This window comes from Rhynchophorus ferrugineus, unplaced genomic scaffold (genome assembly GCF_030347505.1).
Source record: "Rhynchophorus ferrugineus isolate W39M unplaced genomic scaffold, kcgeb_rfMv2 rfM2, whole genome shotgun sequence".
Lineage (NCBI taxonomy): Eukaryota > Metazoa > Arthropoda > Insecta > Coleoptera > Curculionidae > Rhynchophorus > Rhynchophorus ferrugineus.
This window is the reverse complement of record NW_027472581.1, coordinates 2,346,951-2,368,556: the sequence shown is the minus strand read 5'-3', so window position 1 is coordinate 2,368,556 and position 21,606 is coordinate 2,346,951. Positions and strand designations below refer to the sequence as shown.

At 33.0% G+C, this 21,606-nt stretch overlaps 1 protein-coding gene across 1 annotated transcript; it reads left to right on the top strand.

The window, feature by feature from the left end:
* Window positions 1–2,170: 2,170 nt before the first annotated feature.
* On the top strand, window positions 2,171–4,679 carry LOC143190216 (uncharacterized). The gene is made up of 4 exons (XM_076394386.1): window positions 2,171–2,801; window positions 3,086–3,356; window positions 3,414–3,581; window positions 3,684–4,679. Exons 1-4 carry the CDS (start codon window positions 2,301–2,303, stop codon window positions 4,547–4,549), a joined length of 1,806 nt encoding a protein of 601 aa, XP_076250501.1. The 5' UTR covers window positions 2,171–2,300; the 3' UTR covers window positions 4,550–4,679.
* The last annotated feature ends 16,927 nt before the right edge of the window (window positions 4,680–21,606 follow it).

Below are 21,606 nucleotides of genomic sequence, written 5' to 3'. Positions count from 1 at the left end.
ATAAATATAATGTAAAACCTCTTAATTGTTTTAAAAAGTTATATAAAAAAGTCAGTGATAACTATTTACAATCACATAACAGAATTAAATTAATAATTCGGAATGGGATTTTTATAAAATAAGGTTCTACATTATGATTTCTTCGAAACAAATATGCTTATGAAAGTAAGAGTATGAAAGTTAATAAATAATTTTAGTAACAAAAATATAAATATTAAATTATTTTATTCAGTTAACGCTTATTAGATGTTAATTCAAATCATAATCCCGAACCAATATATATTTAAAACATATCATTTACGTGGTAATTAAGTCGTTGCCCTTTTGAAACATAAACAGAACGATGCATGAATCCAGCAACAGTGACGGATTTCGACTTGTCGATATCCGAGTATTAGAACAATTTAATATATATACGTTGGAACCCACCTTGTATTGCAAATATATAAAAATGCATTTATATAAATTTTTAAGAATAACTTACCCCTCAGTTTTCCCCTTAAAGTTTTTTTTATTGCTTTTTAATTTAAATCAAATTATTGCTACCGGATCATACAGCAAATATGTTTAAATATATTTGTATACTGATATCACTTTCAGTACTATTGATAGTAGACAGTTTATGATATCCCTGAATGGTACATGTCTTTGTGTTTTAAGACAAAAAATATCCAGAAAATATAAGCAAATAAAAGTTGCTTTTACAGTTATAAAATTATTTTAAAATAATTTATCAATTTCGTTTTAGAAATGTTTGCTATTGCTCTCTATACAGCAAATATGTTTAAATATATTTGTATACTGATATCACTTTCAGTACTATTGATAGTAGATAGTTTATGATATCCCTGAATGGTATATGTTTTAACGCATAGCTTGCCAATCCTTCTGTATGGCTTCAAGACTTACATACTGTTACAATTTGACATCTGTAAGCTTGAGGTCTTTTAAATGCGACGCTTAAGACATATTCTACATTTTTCTCTCCGAGATTGTATTAGAAATGATGTCCTTCGTTTGAGATGAGATGATCAGTGTATTATTGCAGAACAAATTCAGAGACGTAGATTACAATGGTTACATTCATGTACGACATGTAGAATACACAGGGAATAGCTCCCAAAAGGCCATCTGAAAAATAGGAGACTAATATTGTCCAAGATTGGAATAGTTGCAGCCAACCGCTAATAATAGCGAGATTTAATGAATAATGTTCGAGGTTCTTCGTCATCAACAGTAGACCCTCCTAGAAGAAACGCACATAAGCGCCTGCTATAAAGGATGGATTAATATTTTTGTTTTATCACTCACATACTCTCATAAATATAATCTAATATAATGAAATCTTATTTACCTACATTTTATTTCTTTAACCTTGTTTTTATATTCAATGAAAACCCGGGTTGAACTCTTCATGGTTTATTTAATTCATTGAAATTTTATTCATTGATAAGCAGAAAAGCAAAATGATTGCTGCTCATCAAAATTGCAAATTCAAAAAGTTCTGTTCACTCCTCGTACTTTTTAGATATAACTCCATCTAACTAAATTATTCCGACCAAAAGCACATATTTCAATTTTAAGAGCTAATAATACAAATAAAACTATGTAATAATAATGGTATATTAACAAAAATAGGTATTTCATTTTACAGGACAGAATTTACCAATAAAACTTAAGGACAAGAACCGAAGAAAACCTTAAGAATAGCTTAAATTAGCATTAGTCAGCACATCTTATATATAAAAATGAATCGCAAAATATGTTCCTAAGCGCATAACTCAACAACGCCTGGACCAATTTGGCCAAATCTTTTTTTAAAATGTTCGTTGAAGTTCAGGGATGGTTTTTACGGCGAGAAAAATTAGAATTATTGCTGGAAAAACCCTAAAAATAGCCCTTTTTGTTTGAATTTGTTTCGTGTATCAGTTGACAATTCATCTGTCATCTGTCAAAAGTCATCTGTAACAGACAACTTTTTTTTTTAAATTTGATATGACTTGAACTCAAATCCTTTTAATCCGTACGAATTGTTTTATTTATTTAAAATTTTTTATTTGTTTAAAATTTAATTCAAATTTTAAATAAATAAAACAATTCGTACGGCTTAAAAGGATTTGAGTTCAAGTCATATCAAATTTAAAAAAAAAAGTTGTCTGTTACAGATGACTTTTGACAGATGACAGATGAATTGTCAAGTGATACACGAAACAAATTCGTATATCGTGTTTTGTGCAGAGTGTTTAGTTAGTTAGTGTTTGTTTAGTTCGTGATTAGTGAAAAAATAATTTATATTTGATATGCCTCCTATAAGACGAAGCAATTTAGGTAGAAGAACCAGAAATGCTATAAACCAAGCTAATTACCGATCTAATCGTACTGCACAAGAACGTGACGACGGAAATGAACGTGAAAGAATTCGGATATCACAAACGCGTGAAGCGCGAGCGCGACATTCAACTAATAATCGCGCAAGTTTGAATCCAGCTGCTTTCAGTTACGATGTGTCAATTGACTACAGTAACTACCAATGTGTTGTTATTGGTTCTATGAACTTGGTTTGCTCACACTGTAAGGCATTAAAATACAAAAACGAAGCCAATGGATTGTGTTGCGCAAATGGTAAAGTGAAATTGATACAATTGGATCCACCACCAGAACCATTGTACTCATTGGTTTCAGGAATAGGAACAGATTCTATACACTTTTTGACACATATTCAACAATATAACAATTGCTTTCAAATGACTTCATTTGGGGCAACAAATGCAGTTCGGGAAAATTTTATGCCAACTTTCAAGGTATGTATTATAGCAGTTACTCATAATTATTTTAGCGAACAAAATTTTCTGTCACCAAAGTTAAGATGTGTTACTAATCTTCAATTTCTTAATAATTACGAAATATATCACTTAGTCATCATATTATATGGTGATTCAGTTTCAGTGACACTTTTATTATATTTTATATTTGATAGATATTAGTTAAAACTAAATATATACTTTTTAAGATCAAATATTATTTAAGTTTGATCATTGACAATCCATTAATTTATACCACACCATAATATTTTTTTTATTTACAGATACAAGGGCAAATATATCACAGAGCAGGTTCACTGTTACCAGTGTCAGATAGCGACAACAAATTCCTGCAAATTTATTTTATGGGCAATTCACCACAAGAAATTGATCTGCGTTGTGCACATAACAATTTAGTAAAAAGGTCTATTGTAGAACAATTACAAACTTTATTTCATCAACACAATCAATTGATTATATTGTTTAAAACTGCCCTGGATCTGATGCCATCCGATAATCACAAAATTGTAATCAGAGCTGATAAAACACCTGCAGGTCAACATACAAGACGTTTTAATGCACCAACTATTGATGAAGTTGCTATCGTTGTAGTTGGAGAAAACTTGGAATCCCGTGATATTGTTTTACATCGTCGGAATTTTCAATTACAACCTATAAAGGAAACACACCGCTCATATGATGCACTGCAATATCCCATTATATTTTGGCAAGGTGAAGATGGCTACGATTTATCAATAAAAATGATAAATCCCATTACAGGTAACTAAAATATTAGTTTAGCTATGGCGATAATATCTCAGTCACTATATTATGTATTTTAATTTTATATTTGAATGTTATTAAAACAAAATCTGTTTACAGGTTCTGAAACCAACAAAAAAGTCAGTTCAATGAACTATTATTCATACCGCCTAATGATTCGGGAAAATGCAGATAATCACATATTGAAATGTCGGCGATTATATCACAAATATGTTGATGACATGTATGTTAAAATTGAAACGGAGAGATTAACATTCATCAGGTTGAATCAAACCAAACTCCGATCTGAAGAGTATATTCACCTTCGAGATGCGATTAATACTGATGGAAATGCACAGAATGTCGGTCGGATGACTATTCTTCCAGCAACATACATCGGAAGCCCTCGGCATATGCACGAATATGCTCAAGATGCCATGTCGTATGTTCGTCATTATGGTACAGCAGATTTGTTCATCACATTTACATGCAATCCGCAATGGATAGAAATTAAGCAGGAGTTATTACCTGGGAAATCATCCATTGATCGTCATGATATTACAGCCAGAGTCTTTAGACAAAAGTTGAAATCTTTAATGAATTTCATCGTAAAACATAATGTGTTTGGTGAGACACGCTGCTGGATGTATTCTGTGGAGTGGCAGAAACGAGGATTGCCACATGCACACATTTTGATTTGGTTGGTTGAAAAGATAAGGCCAAATGAAGTTGATGCAGTGATATCAGCTGAAATCCCTAATGTACAAGTAGATCCTGGATTGCATGAGGTAGTTATCAAAAACATGATACATGGTCCCTGTGGAACTCTTAATCAAAATTCACCGTGTATGATGGATGGTAAATGTTCAAAACGATATCCACGGACATTAATATCGGAAACAATTACTGGTAATGACGGTTATCCATTGTATCGTCGCAGATCGACAGCAGACAATGGAAAATCAACAATTGTCAAATTAAATTAACAAGATATTGAAATAGATAATCGTTGGATTGTTCCATATTCACCCATTTTATCAAAGACATTCAAAGCACACATCAAAGTTGAATCTTGCCATTCAGTGAAATCGATTAAATACATTTGCAAATATGTAACCAAAGGGAGTGATATGGCTGTGATTGGAATTGGTGCAGGGAATTCTAATGATGAAGTTACCCAACACCAAATGGGCCGCTATGTCAGTAGTAATGAAGCAGTTTGGCGAATATTTTCTTTTCCTATTCACCCGAGAGACACCCTTCTGTTGTTCACTTAGCTGTGCATTTAGAAAATGGACAAAGAGTGTATTTTACAGCACAGAACGCAGTACAAAGAGCTGCTCAGCCACCATCTACTACATTAACCAGTTTTTTTGAGACATGCCAAAACGATGATTTCGCACAAACATTGCTATATTCTGAAATGCCAAAATATTATACCTGGAATCAATCCTCAAGGAGATTTATACGACGGAAACAAGGAAAACCAGTTCCAGGATATACAGATGTATATTCCACCGATGCGATTGGCCGGATTTATTCAGTACATCCAAGCAATGATGAATGTTTTTATTTACGACTGCTATTAGTCAATGTACGTGGCCCAACATCATTCCAACAGTTACGAACTGTTGATGGTGAATTGTGTGGATCCTACAGAGAAGCCTGTCAACGTTTGCAATTGCTTGAAAATGACGCTCATTGGGATCAAACTCTCAATGATGCTGTAATATCATCACACACTCATCAAATACGAACATTGTTTTCTATAATCATATCTACATGCTTCCCATCAAACCCAATTGATTTGTGGATGAAGTACAAAGATTATATGTGTGATGATATTTTGTATCAAATACGGAATAGAATGGGAAATCCAAATATACAAATCAGTGAAGAAATTTACAATGAAGCATTGATTTCAATTGAGGACATGTGCTTGATAATGTCAAACAAACTATTAATTCAATTAGGCCTGACCGCGCCCAATCGTCCAATGCATGACGCTTTTATCCAAGAGTTGCATCGAGAAAGACTGTATGATCTCAACGCTTTGAAAGAATAAATTCAAACAAATCTTCCACTGTTAAATGAACAACAGAAGTATGTATTTGAAACTCTTATGAAAGTAACAAATGATGAAACTGGAGGGATTTATTTCTTAGATGCACCTGGTGGTACAGGAAAAACTTTTTTTATTTCATTAATATTAGCAACAATTCGCTCACAAAATAAAATTGCACTTGCACTCGCTTCGTCGGGAATCGCAGCAACTTTGCTTGAAGGTGGTCGAACAGCCCATTCAGCACTAAAATTGCCATTAAATATGCAAAGCAATGAAACTCCAACCTGCAACGTTTCGAAGAACTCTGCAATGGCAAAGGTTTTGCAGCAATGTAAATTGATTGTTTGGGATGAATGCACGATGGCACATAAAAAATCTTTGGAGGCTTTAGACAGAACCTTAAAAGATCTACGTAGCAATAATAACCGATTTGGTGGTGCAATGATTTTATTAGCAGGAGATTTTCGTCAAACATTGCCAGTGATTCCACGATCAACGCCAGCTGATGAACTCAATGCATGTCTAAAGTCCTCCAATTTGTGGAAACATGTTAAAGTACTTCATTTAAGCAAGAATATGCGTGTCGAGTCTGGAAACATATTCTCTAAACAACTCATTGACATTGGTAATGGCAAATTTCCTATAGACATGTTGACGGCTTGCTTTTGCTATGACTATAAACAAGTCCCAGGGGCAATCATTAAGTGTTTGTGGTATTAATCTAGAAAACCCATGTTTCTCACATGGTCAATTGTATGTTGCCTGTTCCCGTGTTGGAAAACCATCAGATTTGTTTATCTATGCGCCAGGTAATCAAACAAAAAACATCGTATACCACAAAGCAATATAATGATAATAATAATAATAATTATGATTCACATGATTAACAATAAAGCGATTACTTACTTTTCAATCCTTATATATGTTTTATTTAATTATTTTTTATTCACAACGCCCTATCACCAGGGTGATGGTTCTGTTCAGGAGAATTTTTTAAAATACGTAGGCACAAAAACTGCCACATTACAAATCTTTTTGACAGGACGAAGTCTGTCGGGTCAGCTAGTGTAAATATAAAGACAGTGACAACATACATCCTTACGACAAACCGTTGAAATTAATCTTGATAAAGGAAAATCTAAACTGACAGACTGATAAATCCTTGCCCCAGGAATTCAGTTGTTATTGACCATTATTAGAGACTTCCCTATAATTGATTGATACAGATTAGTCACGTAGATTTATCGACACGTCACGGATAAATTTCCACATAGTCATCAACATCATGCATGACGGAAAGGAAAAACCGAACAAATCGATACTGTTAAGTAAGAAAACATGGAAGTCTTTATTTACCGGATCACAGTTTCACTTAATTAATGCCGATATATTGATTTTTTAGGTTAAATATTTAATAAAAAGTGTAATCCAATATCATATAAAATTAATTTTGTTGGCTACTTAATATTGACAACACTATACTGTATAAACTGTAACAAATGTTAGATATTAGCTTTATTAGATATTAGATTTAGAACATTATCGTGAAAAATCGTTACAATGTATTTTTTTCAAAATATTATCAATCGATAGCCATTACGGATTCAAATTTACGGACTTCATCTCGGAAGAACGATGTATCTTTTGAAGCCACCCAAATGTTGATCCATTTCTTTTGGTGTCTTCGTAATAGCTGAAATGCTCAGACCGGCGATGACTCGCCTAATCAGAGGGAGCAATCTCTGGAGAATACGGCACCTGGGGTTGTTCCAAATTTGATTTCAGCGGTTTGCATTGTTATGTCTTTCTTCGTATATCGGCCATTTTTCGTACACTGGCTGATTCAAACGCATCAATTTGTAGTCGATAGCATTCCACACTGATGGTTTCATCGAGTAGTGTCTTCAAATCTTCGCCTTCATTTTATTGACTGTATAAAATACTCTTTGCCTTCGGTGTCAAAATCTCAAATTTTAAAAAGTCGAAACCAATATACACATGTTGAATTCAGTGAAATTGGAAATGGAATTGAATTGGAAAGTCTGTCAAATGTACCCAATGCGATTTAATAGCCGGTCAATTGAAAAGTCTCCGGCCTATCATAGTAAAACACATTTTTTGGCAAAATTAGTTCTTATTATTCAACATAATATATGATACACTGATTATAGCGACCCTCCAACTTTTCGATGCCATTTTTGTGGTACAATTTGTCCTTTCCTTCAAAATAGGCCTCAGTTTCGGCGATCACCTCTTCATTCGACGAAAATTTCTTCCCAGCGAGCATTCCTTTGAGATCTGAGAACAGGAACTAGTCGTTGGGGGCCAAATTTGGAGAATACGGTGGATGAGGAAGCAGTTCGAACCCCAATTCATGAATTTTTGCTATCGGTTTCACTGACTTGTGACACGGTGCATTGTCTTGGTGGAGCAGCACTTTCTTTTTCTTCAAATGCGGCAGTTTTTCGGGAATTTCGTCCTTCAAACGGTCCAATAACGCTATGTAATAATCGCTGTTGATGGTACTTCCTTTTCCAAGGTAGTCAATGAAAATTATTCCATACGCATCCCAAAATACAGACGCCATAACTTTGACAGCCGACTGTTGCGTTTTCCCACTCTTTGGAGCGGGTTCATCGTGTGCAGTCGACTCGGATGACTGTCGTTTGGATTTCGGAGTGAAATGATGGAGCCATGTTTCATCCATTATCACATATCGACGCAAAATCAGGATTATTATGCTTGATCATCTGTTTGAATCTCATGTCTGCTCCGAATTATCAACTCGTCGTTGTTTTTGGTAAAAGTGAGCTCGCGCGGTACCCACGTTGCACAGAGCTTTCTCATGCCCAAATATTCGTGAATGATATAATGTACACGTTCAGTTGATATCTTTGGAGTGTCTGCTATTTCATTCAATTTCAATTTACGGTCATTGAAAATAATTTTGCGGATTTTTAAAATGTTTTCGTCAGTAACAACCTCTTTTGGGCGTCCACTGCGTTCACCGTCTTCGGTGCTCATTTCACCACGTCTAAACTTAGCATACCAATCCTTGATGTTTGATTTTCCTAGGACCTGTCCGGAAACTCGGCATCAAGCCAAGTTTTTGCTTCAACTGTATTTTTGCACTTCAAAAAGCAATATTTTATCAACAAGTGATATAAGAAATTCAATTTTATCAATTTTTTTTCACGACAAAATTTGCTTCACTCAAAATGCCATAATTCACAAACTAATGATCCGACGGCTGTCAAATTTATACACGCATCTTTTCAGAGTTAGGGCTAACTAAACAACTTACGGATTTAATTCTAATTGCGCCATCTATCTGTCAGGCCGGTGACTTTTCAATTGTTATATAAAGGAAGAAAATTCATAAACTGGATGCCACTGCGCTATAACTTTTTCATTACTTCTCTTACCAATAAAATAAAGAACGCTTTGTTATTTCTTTCTGAATTTCATAAAACCTTTAGAAGTATATATGACAAATTAACAAACCAGTAAATACATAACCATATAATTATCAAACAATATGCATATGTATATTATCGAAATTTTCTACCACTTTGAAATATTATTGATGCACGTATTATGACTAAAACTGTTTTCGGATTGTAAAATTTCGATATGAATAATAGAAAATCTGACACATTTCTGATATGGGTTTCGCAACAAGCATGGGACTATAGAACAAGTGCACAGACTTGTAAACAAAACAAACACTGACCTAAATGCCAAAAGATATTGTTCGGCCGCTTTTCTAGACATATCTCAGGCTTTTGAGAAAGTATGGGATACGGGCTTGCAGGTTAAACTAAAGAAATTTCTCCTCATCCGGACTATCAGTTACTAAAGTCGTATATCACTAATAGACATTTTATTGTAAATCAAGGCGATGAACTTATCGAATTAAATTCCATATATTCCAAGCAGAGCAAGTTAAATATCTTGGTTTGTACTTAGATCGACGCCTAACCCGGAAGAAGCACATTCTCTATAAACGAAAAGAACTTCGTCTGAAATTATATCAAATGTATTGGCTCATCGGGCGCAAATCCAAGTTATCATTAAATAACAAGGTATTGCTGTATGAGTCTATACTCAAGCCTATTTGTTCATATGGAATCCAACTATGGGGTACCGCTAACAAATCTAATATATCCATCATTCAACGGTTCCAAAATAAAGTGATAGATGACACGACGTGATAGTGAAGTGCGTAGACTAAAATGTTTAACACCACCTGATCTGATTACTGGACATACATAAACTTTAGAATAAGACTAATTAATTAAGATAATATTTTATACAGAAGATCGCTTAATGAAGTGATTTTCTGCATGCCATGTAAATATAATATAGACATAAGAAATACTTATTGTCTATAGGGCAGATTGTGGAATCACAAAGAGTAAAAAAAAGAATTTCTGATATTAGGTATGACCTAAAATCTGAACAATTTTTATGTCTGATGAATACCGTAATAATCATCCACTGAGCATTTCATTTCGTAAGTAATGGACTATCTATCTATCTATTTATAGTTCAATCTTCTCCGTTCAATTATAGTGCAATATATAGCGAATCTCTACAAATATACATTTACTGGATGGATGAAATGCGCCCGTATGGATGGCTGGCTACACGGACTTTTATGTCACTGCACAATAACCATTGTCCGTCCGCTATGAATCCTTTTTCAGACTTTCAGAATTTTTGCTCTCAATGCGAAAAATAAATATACTCGGTGCACAATACTTGATTAGTTATACGGTTGTTTCATCAAGACTATTGTAAGGGTAGTCAGTATTTTTACAAGATTTTCTGTATGCTACTCAGATTAGGAATTGTTGGAGACCTCCAAGAAATATTATATTTGTCTTTTTAAGGTGTAGGGCTTAGAATTTAAACAAAATATATACAGGGTATCACTTGGAAAAGTTCTTATTAGAAACTTAGTAAAGATGAATCTTGATCAACGCCCCAGTGTGCCAGTTTCATTTATTGATAATTCTTGTTTTGTGTGTTCCAGTGTTAATTCACTAAGCAATGATTCAAGTAGCTTGACAAAATATTTTTGCCTAATTATTGATCAGCGTACACCAAATAATGTGACATATTGACTTCATAACATTGAATATTACCATAAACCCATTATTATGTAGAAGGTTATGTTAAATATACCAAAGAGTAAAGAGCTATTGGGCCACAACTAACCCATACAATTATTAGACACGGTCCAAATATAACTGTACGGTATGGTAAAGCAAATTTGGGAAGTATTTAATATAATAAATTAATCACACAGAGCTTATGAATATTCTAAATGTAATAAAATTGAAATTACAATGACTGCAAATCTTGTTGAGGTAAGGCTGTAAATATATGTTTGTAATTGTTTATAATCGTGATTGCCTGAGTACTGTAAAAGTACTGTTTCTTTTGTTGTTTGGATATCAGCAATATAGAGCATATATAGTAGTGGACACTATCCTGTGGAACTCCAGCTGAAGATTGTCTTTATGTCAAGAAAATAAAATCCGATAGGAATAATAACATCCTAGTCGAGCCATTAACCAGGCTGGGTAAGACCGAATGATCTTTTGGTATGGTCTCTAAGTTGGTCACTCGCCAATCAGTAGATTTATTGCAGGGGACTGTTAAGCAGTGGGTCTAGTACAAATATATCCTAGTTATTTTCACAAAACCAGACTTATTTTCAGTTTATACAACAGATGAACTGTTTTTATAATCTCTCCTTTTTATTTTTTTTTATCATCAATCGCATTTCAAAATCATATGATGTCTTTAAGTAAGTAATTTTATGTTTTTTTCTTGCTCTTAAAGCTTTGTTACCTACGAATATTTTTGCATAATATTTTTATAATTTTGTGCTTCATAAAACAAAATAAAGACACAACATTTCTTAAGTCTTTGCTTTCAAAATCAGGTACAGGCTCTACAAAGTGTCTGTCTATTATCACTGTCTGAACTTGAGGACTATAAATAAAGAATGGACATAAATGAAGGTTCGGTTTTATTTGCTCACAAACTATGTATTCTTTTAATATTTATGGCTAGGGCAGATAATTTATTCAGTGATTAGTGATTCATTAGTATATTTTCTTGTTTTCCATTAGTACTCAGCCAGCATATTCTTCCTTCTTGACAAGATCTATAGTACAATAGCTACGGTATAACATTTACATATTTCATATTTATTCTACTAGCTATACCACCTGTCATTTTAAAAACCCCCATTTTGGTCTTAAAAAAGTTCCTGATATTCCGGTATTTTTAACATAAGTAATTTCCAATTTATAACTATCAGGATTAACTGGAAAACTGAATTCGAGGTCTGATTTTATTCTAAACGGCATATCCAGCTTACATGGATTTTCAACGTACCTATGAATATATTAAATTTAAAATTAACAATTGAAAAATAATATTTTCTTTTTGTTTCAGGTGAGTCACTAGACAATTTAGATCAATATTTAAAGGATGAAATATAACGTAAGTATGTTTTTGTCGCTTTGACGAACGTTGTTAATTCGTGACTAGAAACTTATACGGTATTGCTATAGTAGTGAAATTTAAAACACTGGTGATAATATTAATGTGGATACTGATACTCGTGACCAGTAGGGAAGAGGAGGCTTCCGATTTAGCTACGCTGACTATGCTCTTGTTTCCCGGTCATTCTTAGAAGTGATCCCCAATAGACTAATCTTTTAGCCCTTCAGATAAAAATGCGGAGGACTTATAGCCTTCGGTTTTTTTGGCTAGTGACTGGTCAGGAAACATTCAAGGGAATTACGGGAGTCAGTAGAGATGAGCCATTATTTAAATTCAGTTGAAATTTGGGTTAAGGCTTTGAGTATCACAAAGGGTTTAGCCATTATCCATGAGGGTAGTATAGAGTCATGTCCCAGTAACTCAAACAGGGATCCTTGGCTGTCCAAGTGCATTATTAAGAACACTGTGAAATCCCAGAGTAGGTAAAGAGAAGTTTCTAGAACTTTGACGGAAGAAGAGAGGGGGACTATATTCTCTCTTAGAGAATTGATACAGTGATATCTATAAAGGGTGCAGTGGATATCTAAATGGGAAAATTGAGATAGTGGAAGGAGAAGGGATGTGACGAAATAGTTTCAGTTTAATGCAGAAGGTTCGAAATTATATATAATGAGTAGTTAGGGTATGCATTTTTTATGCTTATAATAGAATAAACTTTGTTTTAGGCTGTAAACAAAGTTTTTTTGTACATACGTCATCAAGATGTTCAATGTATTGCCTGCCACAAATTTTAAATTCGTTTAAAAATCAAACATTACTTTCCTTCTCATTTTATTCTAGTTAAAAAGAGACGTAATACTGTCTGATTCTTGAAAGCAGTAGTGATAAGAGGTTATAACTCTAACCTATAAACTATTGTGGCTGTATAATTAACTGTAGTTTTTAATTGCACTATAATGTTAAAATAAATTATATTTGATCATATTTTTGTTCAATTATTTTATTTAGATTAGAATCGTGTTGTATATCAAAGCCAAATTGGACTAAAACTCAGAGTTGATGAGGCAACATTGCGACGTTTTGATGTCACAAAATTAAATGATGTATGTACAAAATAACTTTGAACAGGCCATATCTAAGATTTCTACAAGGATAATTTTGTATTTCCATTTGCATATTAATTTTTGATACTTACAAAAAATCTATTTTTTTATAATATTATAAATTATAGATACTTACAAGGCTCTAATAATTATACTAAGTTTAACTTGTTTAACATATTCTAAAAGAAAACCGTCATATCAAATTTTTATCTTCAAATTTATATGAAGAAAATAAATCTTAACTAACAGAAACATACATTAACATAAAATGTATAAACATTTATAAAAAAAATATGAAATGACAAAACCGAAAAAGAACTATTTCAATGTTGATAAAATAAGAAAATATTATTTGACATGTTAATATATATTCTATATTTTTAACCTATTTGCAAGAGTTTGTTCACCATATATACGAATAACATAATTTACTTTTTAAATGTTCTCCCCTTATAAAAATAAAGAATATTATTTTCAGAAGGTAGGTTGGGTCCGACAGAAATATTACGGCCGCTACCTTTTCGATATCTTTGATAAAATATCCTTTTATTGAAATTTATGGACCTATGTATATTTAATTTGAACCTTTTGTTCTTTTATAAATTCTCACCGAACACGACCTTTTTCAAATATTTGTGAAGAAATATATATATCCATTTTGAATGTTCTGAAACCCGAACAATAATATTCGAAAAATCTATATTGGAGTAACAATCAATTATAGGTAAACTCTTTTAATAACATTTGTTTTGCTATTTATTTATTTAATATAATATAGAATTAGTTTTATATATTTAGTTCAAGGTTTTTTTATTAATCTCCTAGAACGTCAACTATCTGCCCGTGGGAAATAAGTATTATTTATGATTTTAGTTATATAATATAACTATCCTGACATGTAGTAGATCACTCCAGTAAGTGATCTAGTGTACAACTTATAATCCAAATCTTATTCTAGTTACTATTCTGACATATTTTAAAGTCTATACTAACTTATTCTAAAAACTATTCTTGCTTATTCTAGAGATTATTAAATCTCACTCTTTGTGTCTATAAATCTCACTCTATGTGTCTATTGTCACTGTCATCGCGCCCACTTAACTATTTGGCGATTTCATTGGGATGCACTAATAGCATTTCAGAGTACTTTGCACTAACACTCCGAATCACACTCGTTATGGGTTCTATGGGGATATCGCGCTGAATCAGTTAGTTGGACAGGTAATATAGGGCATCGATGATGACTCGCAACACTTTATTCTGGAACCTCTGGAGGCTATCTATTTTAGATTTGCTATTAGTACCCTACAGTTCAATACCATAGGTCCAAAATGAGCCTAAGTATTGATTTATACAGCAAAACCTTGTTAACTAAAGATAATTTAGATTTACGCCAAGACATTTGGTTTATCTTAAGCCCAAGCTGCTTGCGTTTTGAAACTATATGTTTTTTCCCTGTTAAACGTCGATCGAAATGCATTCCCAGATATTTAATGTTGTTTTCTGATTGCGGAAGTTCATTATTATTCAATTTTACTGAGGAACATTTTCTTCTACAAAGGGTAAATGTCACATGGGTACATTTTGTCTCATTTGATAGCTCAATGTGTGGTGGTAAAAGTCATTGTGTCTAGTTAAAACGGAAGTCTTTATTTTGATCAATTAAATAGTTATCATAAATATTAACATGTCTTATGCAATGCAACACTATTTCTACCATAAAAATAACAAGATTTCTAAAGTTAGTACTTCTGGAGTCTCTCTGGATGAACTTTTGAGAGAGAAACACATCTGGAAATCCTATATCTCGTAATAACAAACTAAGAGCTACATATGTTATAATATAAACTCAGAAGAAATTTTATGACGTGTGAGTGAGCTATTTAATTTTTAGTGTGTATGGCTTTAAGTTGCATACCTCTGGTAATACTTATTAAGCAAAGCCATGCGTTTGAAAGTTAACGAACTATAGAATATTCAGGACACACAAGTAATGTTGTATATTTTCTCTGTCAGAAGTTATTTTACCTTGATTTTATTAGAATCTAGAAAAAACAAAAGACAACTTAGATTTATCGAACACTAGCGACCCGCCCCGGCTTCGCACGGGTGCAATGCTGATACTAAATTAAATACACTACAGAAAAAATATGAACGTTGTATATAAAAACATAGCGGCCCGCTCCGACTTTGCACGGGCATAAAATATATATGCCTATGTCACTCAATGAAAACATGATTAAAATCGATCCAGTATTTTTGGTTCATTCATTACTGCCCTTGGCCTGCACGCATTAAATTTGGAGTAAAACAATTCCTCTTCCCCTATACTTACTATGAAGATTTCCTGCTATCTTTGGAATATCTAAATTCATACAATTTTTATTACATTACACATTTTTAAACGCAAATTTTAAATTTGTAATATCTCCGAAAATATTTGTTTAATTTACATGCTGTAAGGAACCATATTGATCTATATTAATTGCACACTGTATTTAAGGTACTTAATTCGATAAGGATTAATGCCGTATTGCTTAAAATAGCTTCGTAAATAAGCCATTTTCTCACCTAAAAAGTAAACAATAAAAATGGTTAATGTGGGTTATCCCTAAAAGATAAACATATACCATCGGGGACTTTTTTGTAGACCTTTTTATGGTGTACAGTACTGTAGTACATTAATTTGATCTAACTCGTAGGGTTAGGCAGCGTTTTTGCTAATTGCTAAATAAGCCTAAAAAAATAGGTTAATTTACGACATCACGTTAGAAACCTCTAAAATTAGCAATGTTGCCTTAGTATATTATGCATGTATTATATATATAAACCTTCCTCTTGAATCACTCTATCTATTGAAAAAAACCGCATCAAAATCCGTTGCGTAGTTTTAAAGATTTAAGCGCACATAGGGATATAGGGACAGAAAAGGCGACTTTGTTTTATACTATGTAGTAATTGTATGATCTAAGAGTTGAATATAAACTGCTCCTACTTTTATTAACTATTAATTCCACCGTCTAGGGTCAAAAACGAATGCAATTTTGAATAATGTTAAATCACATACATTTTTATATTTGGACAAATTGACTGAGATTTGGCTGGGAAACTTTGATGCGATGTGGCCAGCACAAGAGGGTTGTAAAATCATTAAAGCATGTTCCACAGTGATAGAACTATTATATTAGCAAAGGAATGGCAAAAAGTTTTTGATCAAATTGTCAGATATATCACTGATCAGGGTTTGGGATAAACTGAAATTGTACCTAGTGTACCAACCTATTGTTTTTATCTAATTTTGAAAAGAAATGAATAACATTATCTTGTTAGAATAGAATAGTTCAGTCTGTAGTCAGTTCAGAATAGAAAATATATTGGTGCAACTGAAAGGTGATCCATGGTAAAAATATTAATAGGGAATAAAGAATTTTATTAACACGTAAGAGAACTAGACTTCTGTAATGTAAACTTATAATAATACTTATATAATGTGGCGTTAATTTTTATGAATCTGTTTTTATACCAAAATATAAAACCTTTAATTGTATATTTTTATCAGAGATTAGTTTTAGGGGTATAGCCCTGAGCTCTCAATTTATTTGTTTAATACCTGAGAGTATTCATATAGGATTATAATAATGATTCAAAGATGAGATGATGGAGCAAATTCGTTGTTACCTTCTTCATTTCAAGCCTTAATTTGGCCTAGCTTGGTTAAATCAAATAGGAGCATTATTGTCAATTTTGAGAAAACAAATCGATCACAAACATTAATTAATAGCATCGGATTTTCTTGTACATTATTAATATTTTTCTATTTAATATCCTGTAAATTCCTAAAACAGTTAAGCAGTTATTAAATAGTTTAGCTAACGTATTTTTCGGGATCGCAGCCAATTCGAGATGTATGAGGATATATCACTCTAACCTGGACTCTTAAGAAAAAAATAGTGATTCGTAAATGGTTTCATATTTACTACTTAAATTATTTTCCAAATATTCTTCTCACACAATAGTGCATCATAAAGTTTGAATAAATCGGTACAACATTGAAAAAAAATAATTTCACTTTTTTTCTAAAATGGACATTTAAAAAATATGGATAGATCGTCATTACATCACCAAATTATAACACCCCCAAATTTCAGTTGATACAATTGTTGATCAGTTGATTCAATATAATATGAAATACATGCATGCGGTTTTTATTGGCCTATAGTAACTCAATGTCTTGCAAAACCAGTACCGAAAATTATTATCTCTTACATTTTTGCAAATGCAAGTGCTTTAAAAAGAATAACTTTAGTCGCCATTCCTGGTCATTTTGGCAACAGTGTGTCGTTCAATTTGATCTTTTGACAATGGTTTCTGAAATTATAGTTTTGTTTGGTTCAGCAGCACTTAATACAATACCTTACTGATCCCACAAAATGCACATATTTAAGGTTCACGTAGCAGATCTACTTTTCATCGCGGAAAATACATAAAGCACCTAATAACACAAGTTCACCAATTCGGGTTAACTTTAGGACTCGAGAAGATGAGAGCGATTCTTAACGTTATTTGATGTCATGAATTCTGATCGCCACCATGAAGTTGCCTCACTACATAGTATAAAACAAAGTCGCCTTTTCTGTCCCTATATCCCTATGTGCGCTTAAATCTTTAAAACTACGCAACGAATTTTGATGCGGTTTTTTTCAATAGATAGAGTGATTCAAGAGGAAGGTTTGTATGTATAATACATGCATAATATACTAAGGCAACATTGCTAATTTTAGAGGTTTCTAACGTGATGTCGTAAGTTAATCTATTTTTTTAGGCTTATTTAGCAATTAGCAAAAACGCTGCCTAACCCTACGAGTTAGATCAAATTAATGTACTACAGTATTGTACACCATAAAAAGGTCTACAAAAAAGTCCGCAATGGTATATGTTTATCTTTTAGGGATAACCCACATTAACCATTTTTATTGTTTACTTTTTACGTGAGAAAATGGCTTATTTACGAAGCTATTTTAAGCAATACGGCATTAATCCTTATCGAATTAAGTACCTTAAATACAGTGTGCAATTAATATAGATCAATATGGTTCCTTACAGCATGTAAACTAAACAAATATTTTCGGAGATATTACAAATTTAAAATTTGCGTTTAAAAATGTGTAATGTAATAAAAATTGTATGAATTTAGATATTCCAAAGACAGCAGGAAATCTTCATAGTAAGTATAGGGGAAGAGGAATTGTTTTACTCCAAATTTAATGCGTGCAGGCCAAGGGCAGTAATGAATGAACCAAAAATACTGGATCGATTTTAATCATGTTTTCATTGAGTGACATAGGCATATATATTTTATGCCCGTGCAAAGTCGGAGCGGGCCGCTATGTTTTTATATACAACGTTCATATTTTTTCTGTAATGTATTTAATTTAGTATCAGCATTGCACCCGTGCGAAGCCGGGGCGGGTCGCTAGTTAAACATAATTTCTAACTTTTTTGTGCTGTGATTGTGGTTTGGAACATGTGAAAATGAAGAGACAACGTTACAAAGTTGATTAGAAGTATTTTTGTTTCCTGTTTGATTATTATATGTGTTGGTTTTGCTGTTTGTAAGCACCGACAAGACATGACTGGTACAATTGTTTTATAAGGCGTGCAGAGCAAAGCTGTATAAGTGGTCTCTTAAAGAAAATGTGTTTTTCATTTTCCTTGCCAGCATTATAAAAATAACGATATAATAGATAATGATATAATAAAGATAATGTAGAATTCGTCCAGGTAAAAATACAAAAAAATCTTAAAAACTTCCTCACTGATGAGTAATGAAAGCAATTTCGTTATGGAAAAAAACCATTTATTGTATTAAGGAATATTTTACAGTTCTGATAATCGAAAATTAATAGCAGACGCAAAGTTTACACAATGTTTAACGCCTGATAAAGCAGCAGCATGCGCGTCGTTTCAAAGTGTTGTTCACAATTTTCTCGGTAACGACAAATCACCAATGTTTTTAATCGCACGCAATAAACAATTTTTTGCAATATTACCACAATATTGGAACACAGATCCCCCAAAATATATTTTCTACATTTACATGGGCGATTACTATTGAACCGTAATGCATGAAATAGACAGTTAGAAAGTTCTGTTCAAACAAAAGGCCGATAATGGTTAAAATTAGTTAAATAATTAGTTTCTTGAATATTTCGAAAACTAGAACCAATTTCGAGAAAAAGGGGCAGCTGATTTGTTTCAGTACCCCAATTTACCTTATAAGCAACTTTTAGTTTTTCAGGTCTAAAACCGTGTGTACTTATGTAATCTGTAATTCATTCACTCATTCATTAATTGGATTCAGTTGATTTGTTCAATTCACTAATTAACAAATCAATTGAAAATAGTTTTTTAGTTAGCCCTATCCCTCAAAAGATAAGTGTATAAATTGAACAGCTGTCGGATCATTAGTTTGTGAATTATAGCATTTTGAGTGAAGCAACTTTTGTTATTGTGAAAAAAATAGATAAGAAGGAATTTCGCGTCTTGATAAAATATTGCTTTTTGAAGGGAAGAAAATACAGTTGAAGCAAAAACTTGGCTTGATGCCGAATTTCCGGACACTGCTCCAGGAAAATCAACCATCAAGGATTGGTGTGCTAAGTTTAGACATGGTGAAATGAGCACCGAAGACGATGAACGCAGTGGACGCCCAAAAGAGGTTATTACCGATGAAAACATTAAAAAATACACAAAATGATTTTGAATGACCGTAAATTCAAATTAAATGAAATAGCAGACACTGTAACGATATCAACTGAACGTGTACATCATATCATTCACGAATATTTAGGTATGAGAAAGCTCAGGGCAACGTGGATGCCGCTCGAGCTCACTTTTAACCAAAAACAACGACGAGTTGATAATTCGGAGCAGACATGATTTTCAAACAGATAAAAAATAATAAACCCGATTTCGCGTCGACATGTGATAATGGATGAAACATGGCTCCATCATTTCACTCCGAAGTCCAGTCATCCGAGTGGACTGCACACGATGAACCCGCTCCAGACACTCGGCTGTCAAGGTTATGGCGTCTGTATTTTGGGATGCGTATGGAATAATTTTCATTGACTACTATCACATAGCGTTATTGGACCATTTTAAGGACAATGTCGCCGAAAAACGGCCGCATTTGAAGAAAAAGAAAATGTTGCATCATCAAGACAATGCACCGTATCACAAGTCAGTGAAAACGATGGCACAAATCCATGGTTTGGGCTTCGAATTGCTTTCTCATCCACCCTATTCTCAGATCTCAAAATTATGCTCGTTGGAAAGACATTTTCGTCGAAGGAAGAGGTGATCGCCGAAACTGAGGCATATTTTGACTACAAAAATGGTATTGAAAAGTTGGAGGGTCGCTATAATCAGTGTATCACCCTTGAAGGGAATTATGTTGAATAAAAAAAAGTAATTTTGCCAAAAAAATGTGTTTTACTATGTTAACCGGGGACAATTCAATTGACCTGTAAATCCTTCGGAAACGGATTCACTTTATTTAGTCAATTCATTAAATATAAACTTTCTTTTGAGACAGCTTGCACCCAACAGCCATATAGATAAAATCAGTAATTTACGGTACGAGCAGATTGATAGTGAATATTCATTGTTATTCGAGCCGACGACAGACGCTAAATATTGCCCATTACTCATTATCGGGAACGTTTAACGTGTTTACTTGGATGCTAAACAAAATCTGCGGGATTCGCGAGTTACGAAGTAAACAAAATGCCATCGAAAACTTTCTCAGTCGCGCGAATCTTCGCCCGGGAAATTTTCATTAATTAATGAAAACTGACGGCTCGAAAAAGGAGAGGTGCGGTCCGCGACGACGCCTGACAGAATATTAATGGAGCCTCAAGCTCCTGGTTCGCTAGTCGGTTGGTTGGTTAGTATGCGTAGTCCGTATCTGGTCATAATCGCCTTTTTTAATTGGAACGAAAACCGGCTATTACCGCCATTGGGTTTCGGGTTTTCGGAAAAGGGGTAGGCAAACATACCACTAACTTTAATAAATATCTCGTTAATAAAATGCTTCAATGGAGTTTATTATATCTCCGGGGTAGAATTAATTGTTCGTATAAATTCTTTCAGTTAATTAAGGCGAATAATGAACGTGTAGAACAGTGTCAAATATATTTTTAATATGCTAATTTGCCAAACTGAATGATCTCTTATATTTTCCGAACTATACGCTATCAATTTTTTACATTTTAAGCTTTGTTTTTCCATATACATCGAAATTGTAAAATTGTCTAATGAATTAATGATTTCGTTCTAATTCACACAC

What these genes read in the sequence shown, in the direction of transcription:
- LOC143190216 (XM_076394386.1), top strand. Translation starts at nt 2,301, where the DNA reads ATGCCTCCTATAAGACGAAGCAATTTAGGTAGAAGAACCAGAAATGCT. An exon ending in ATTTTATGCCAACTTTCAAG is followed by an intron (nt 2,802 to 3,085) that starts GTATGTATTATA and finishes TTTTATTTACAG; the next exon opens with ATACAAGGGCAAATATATCA. An exon ending in AATGATAAATCCCATTACAG is followed by an intron (nt 3,582 to 3,683) that starts GTAACTAAAATA and finishes ATCTGTTTACAG; the next exon opens with GTTCTGAAACCAACAAAAAA.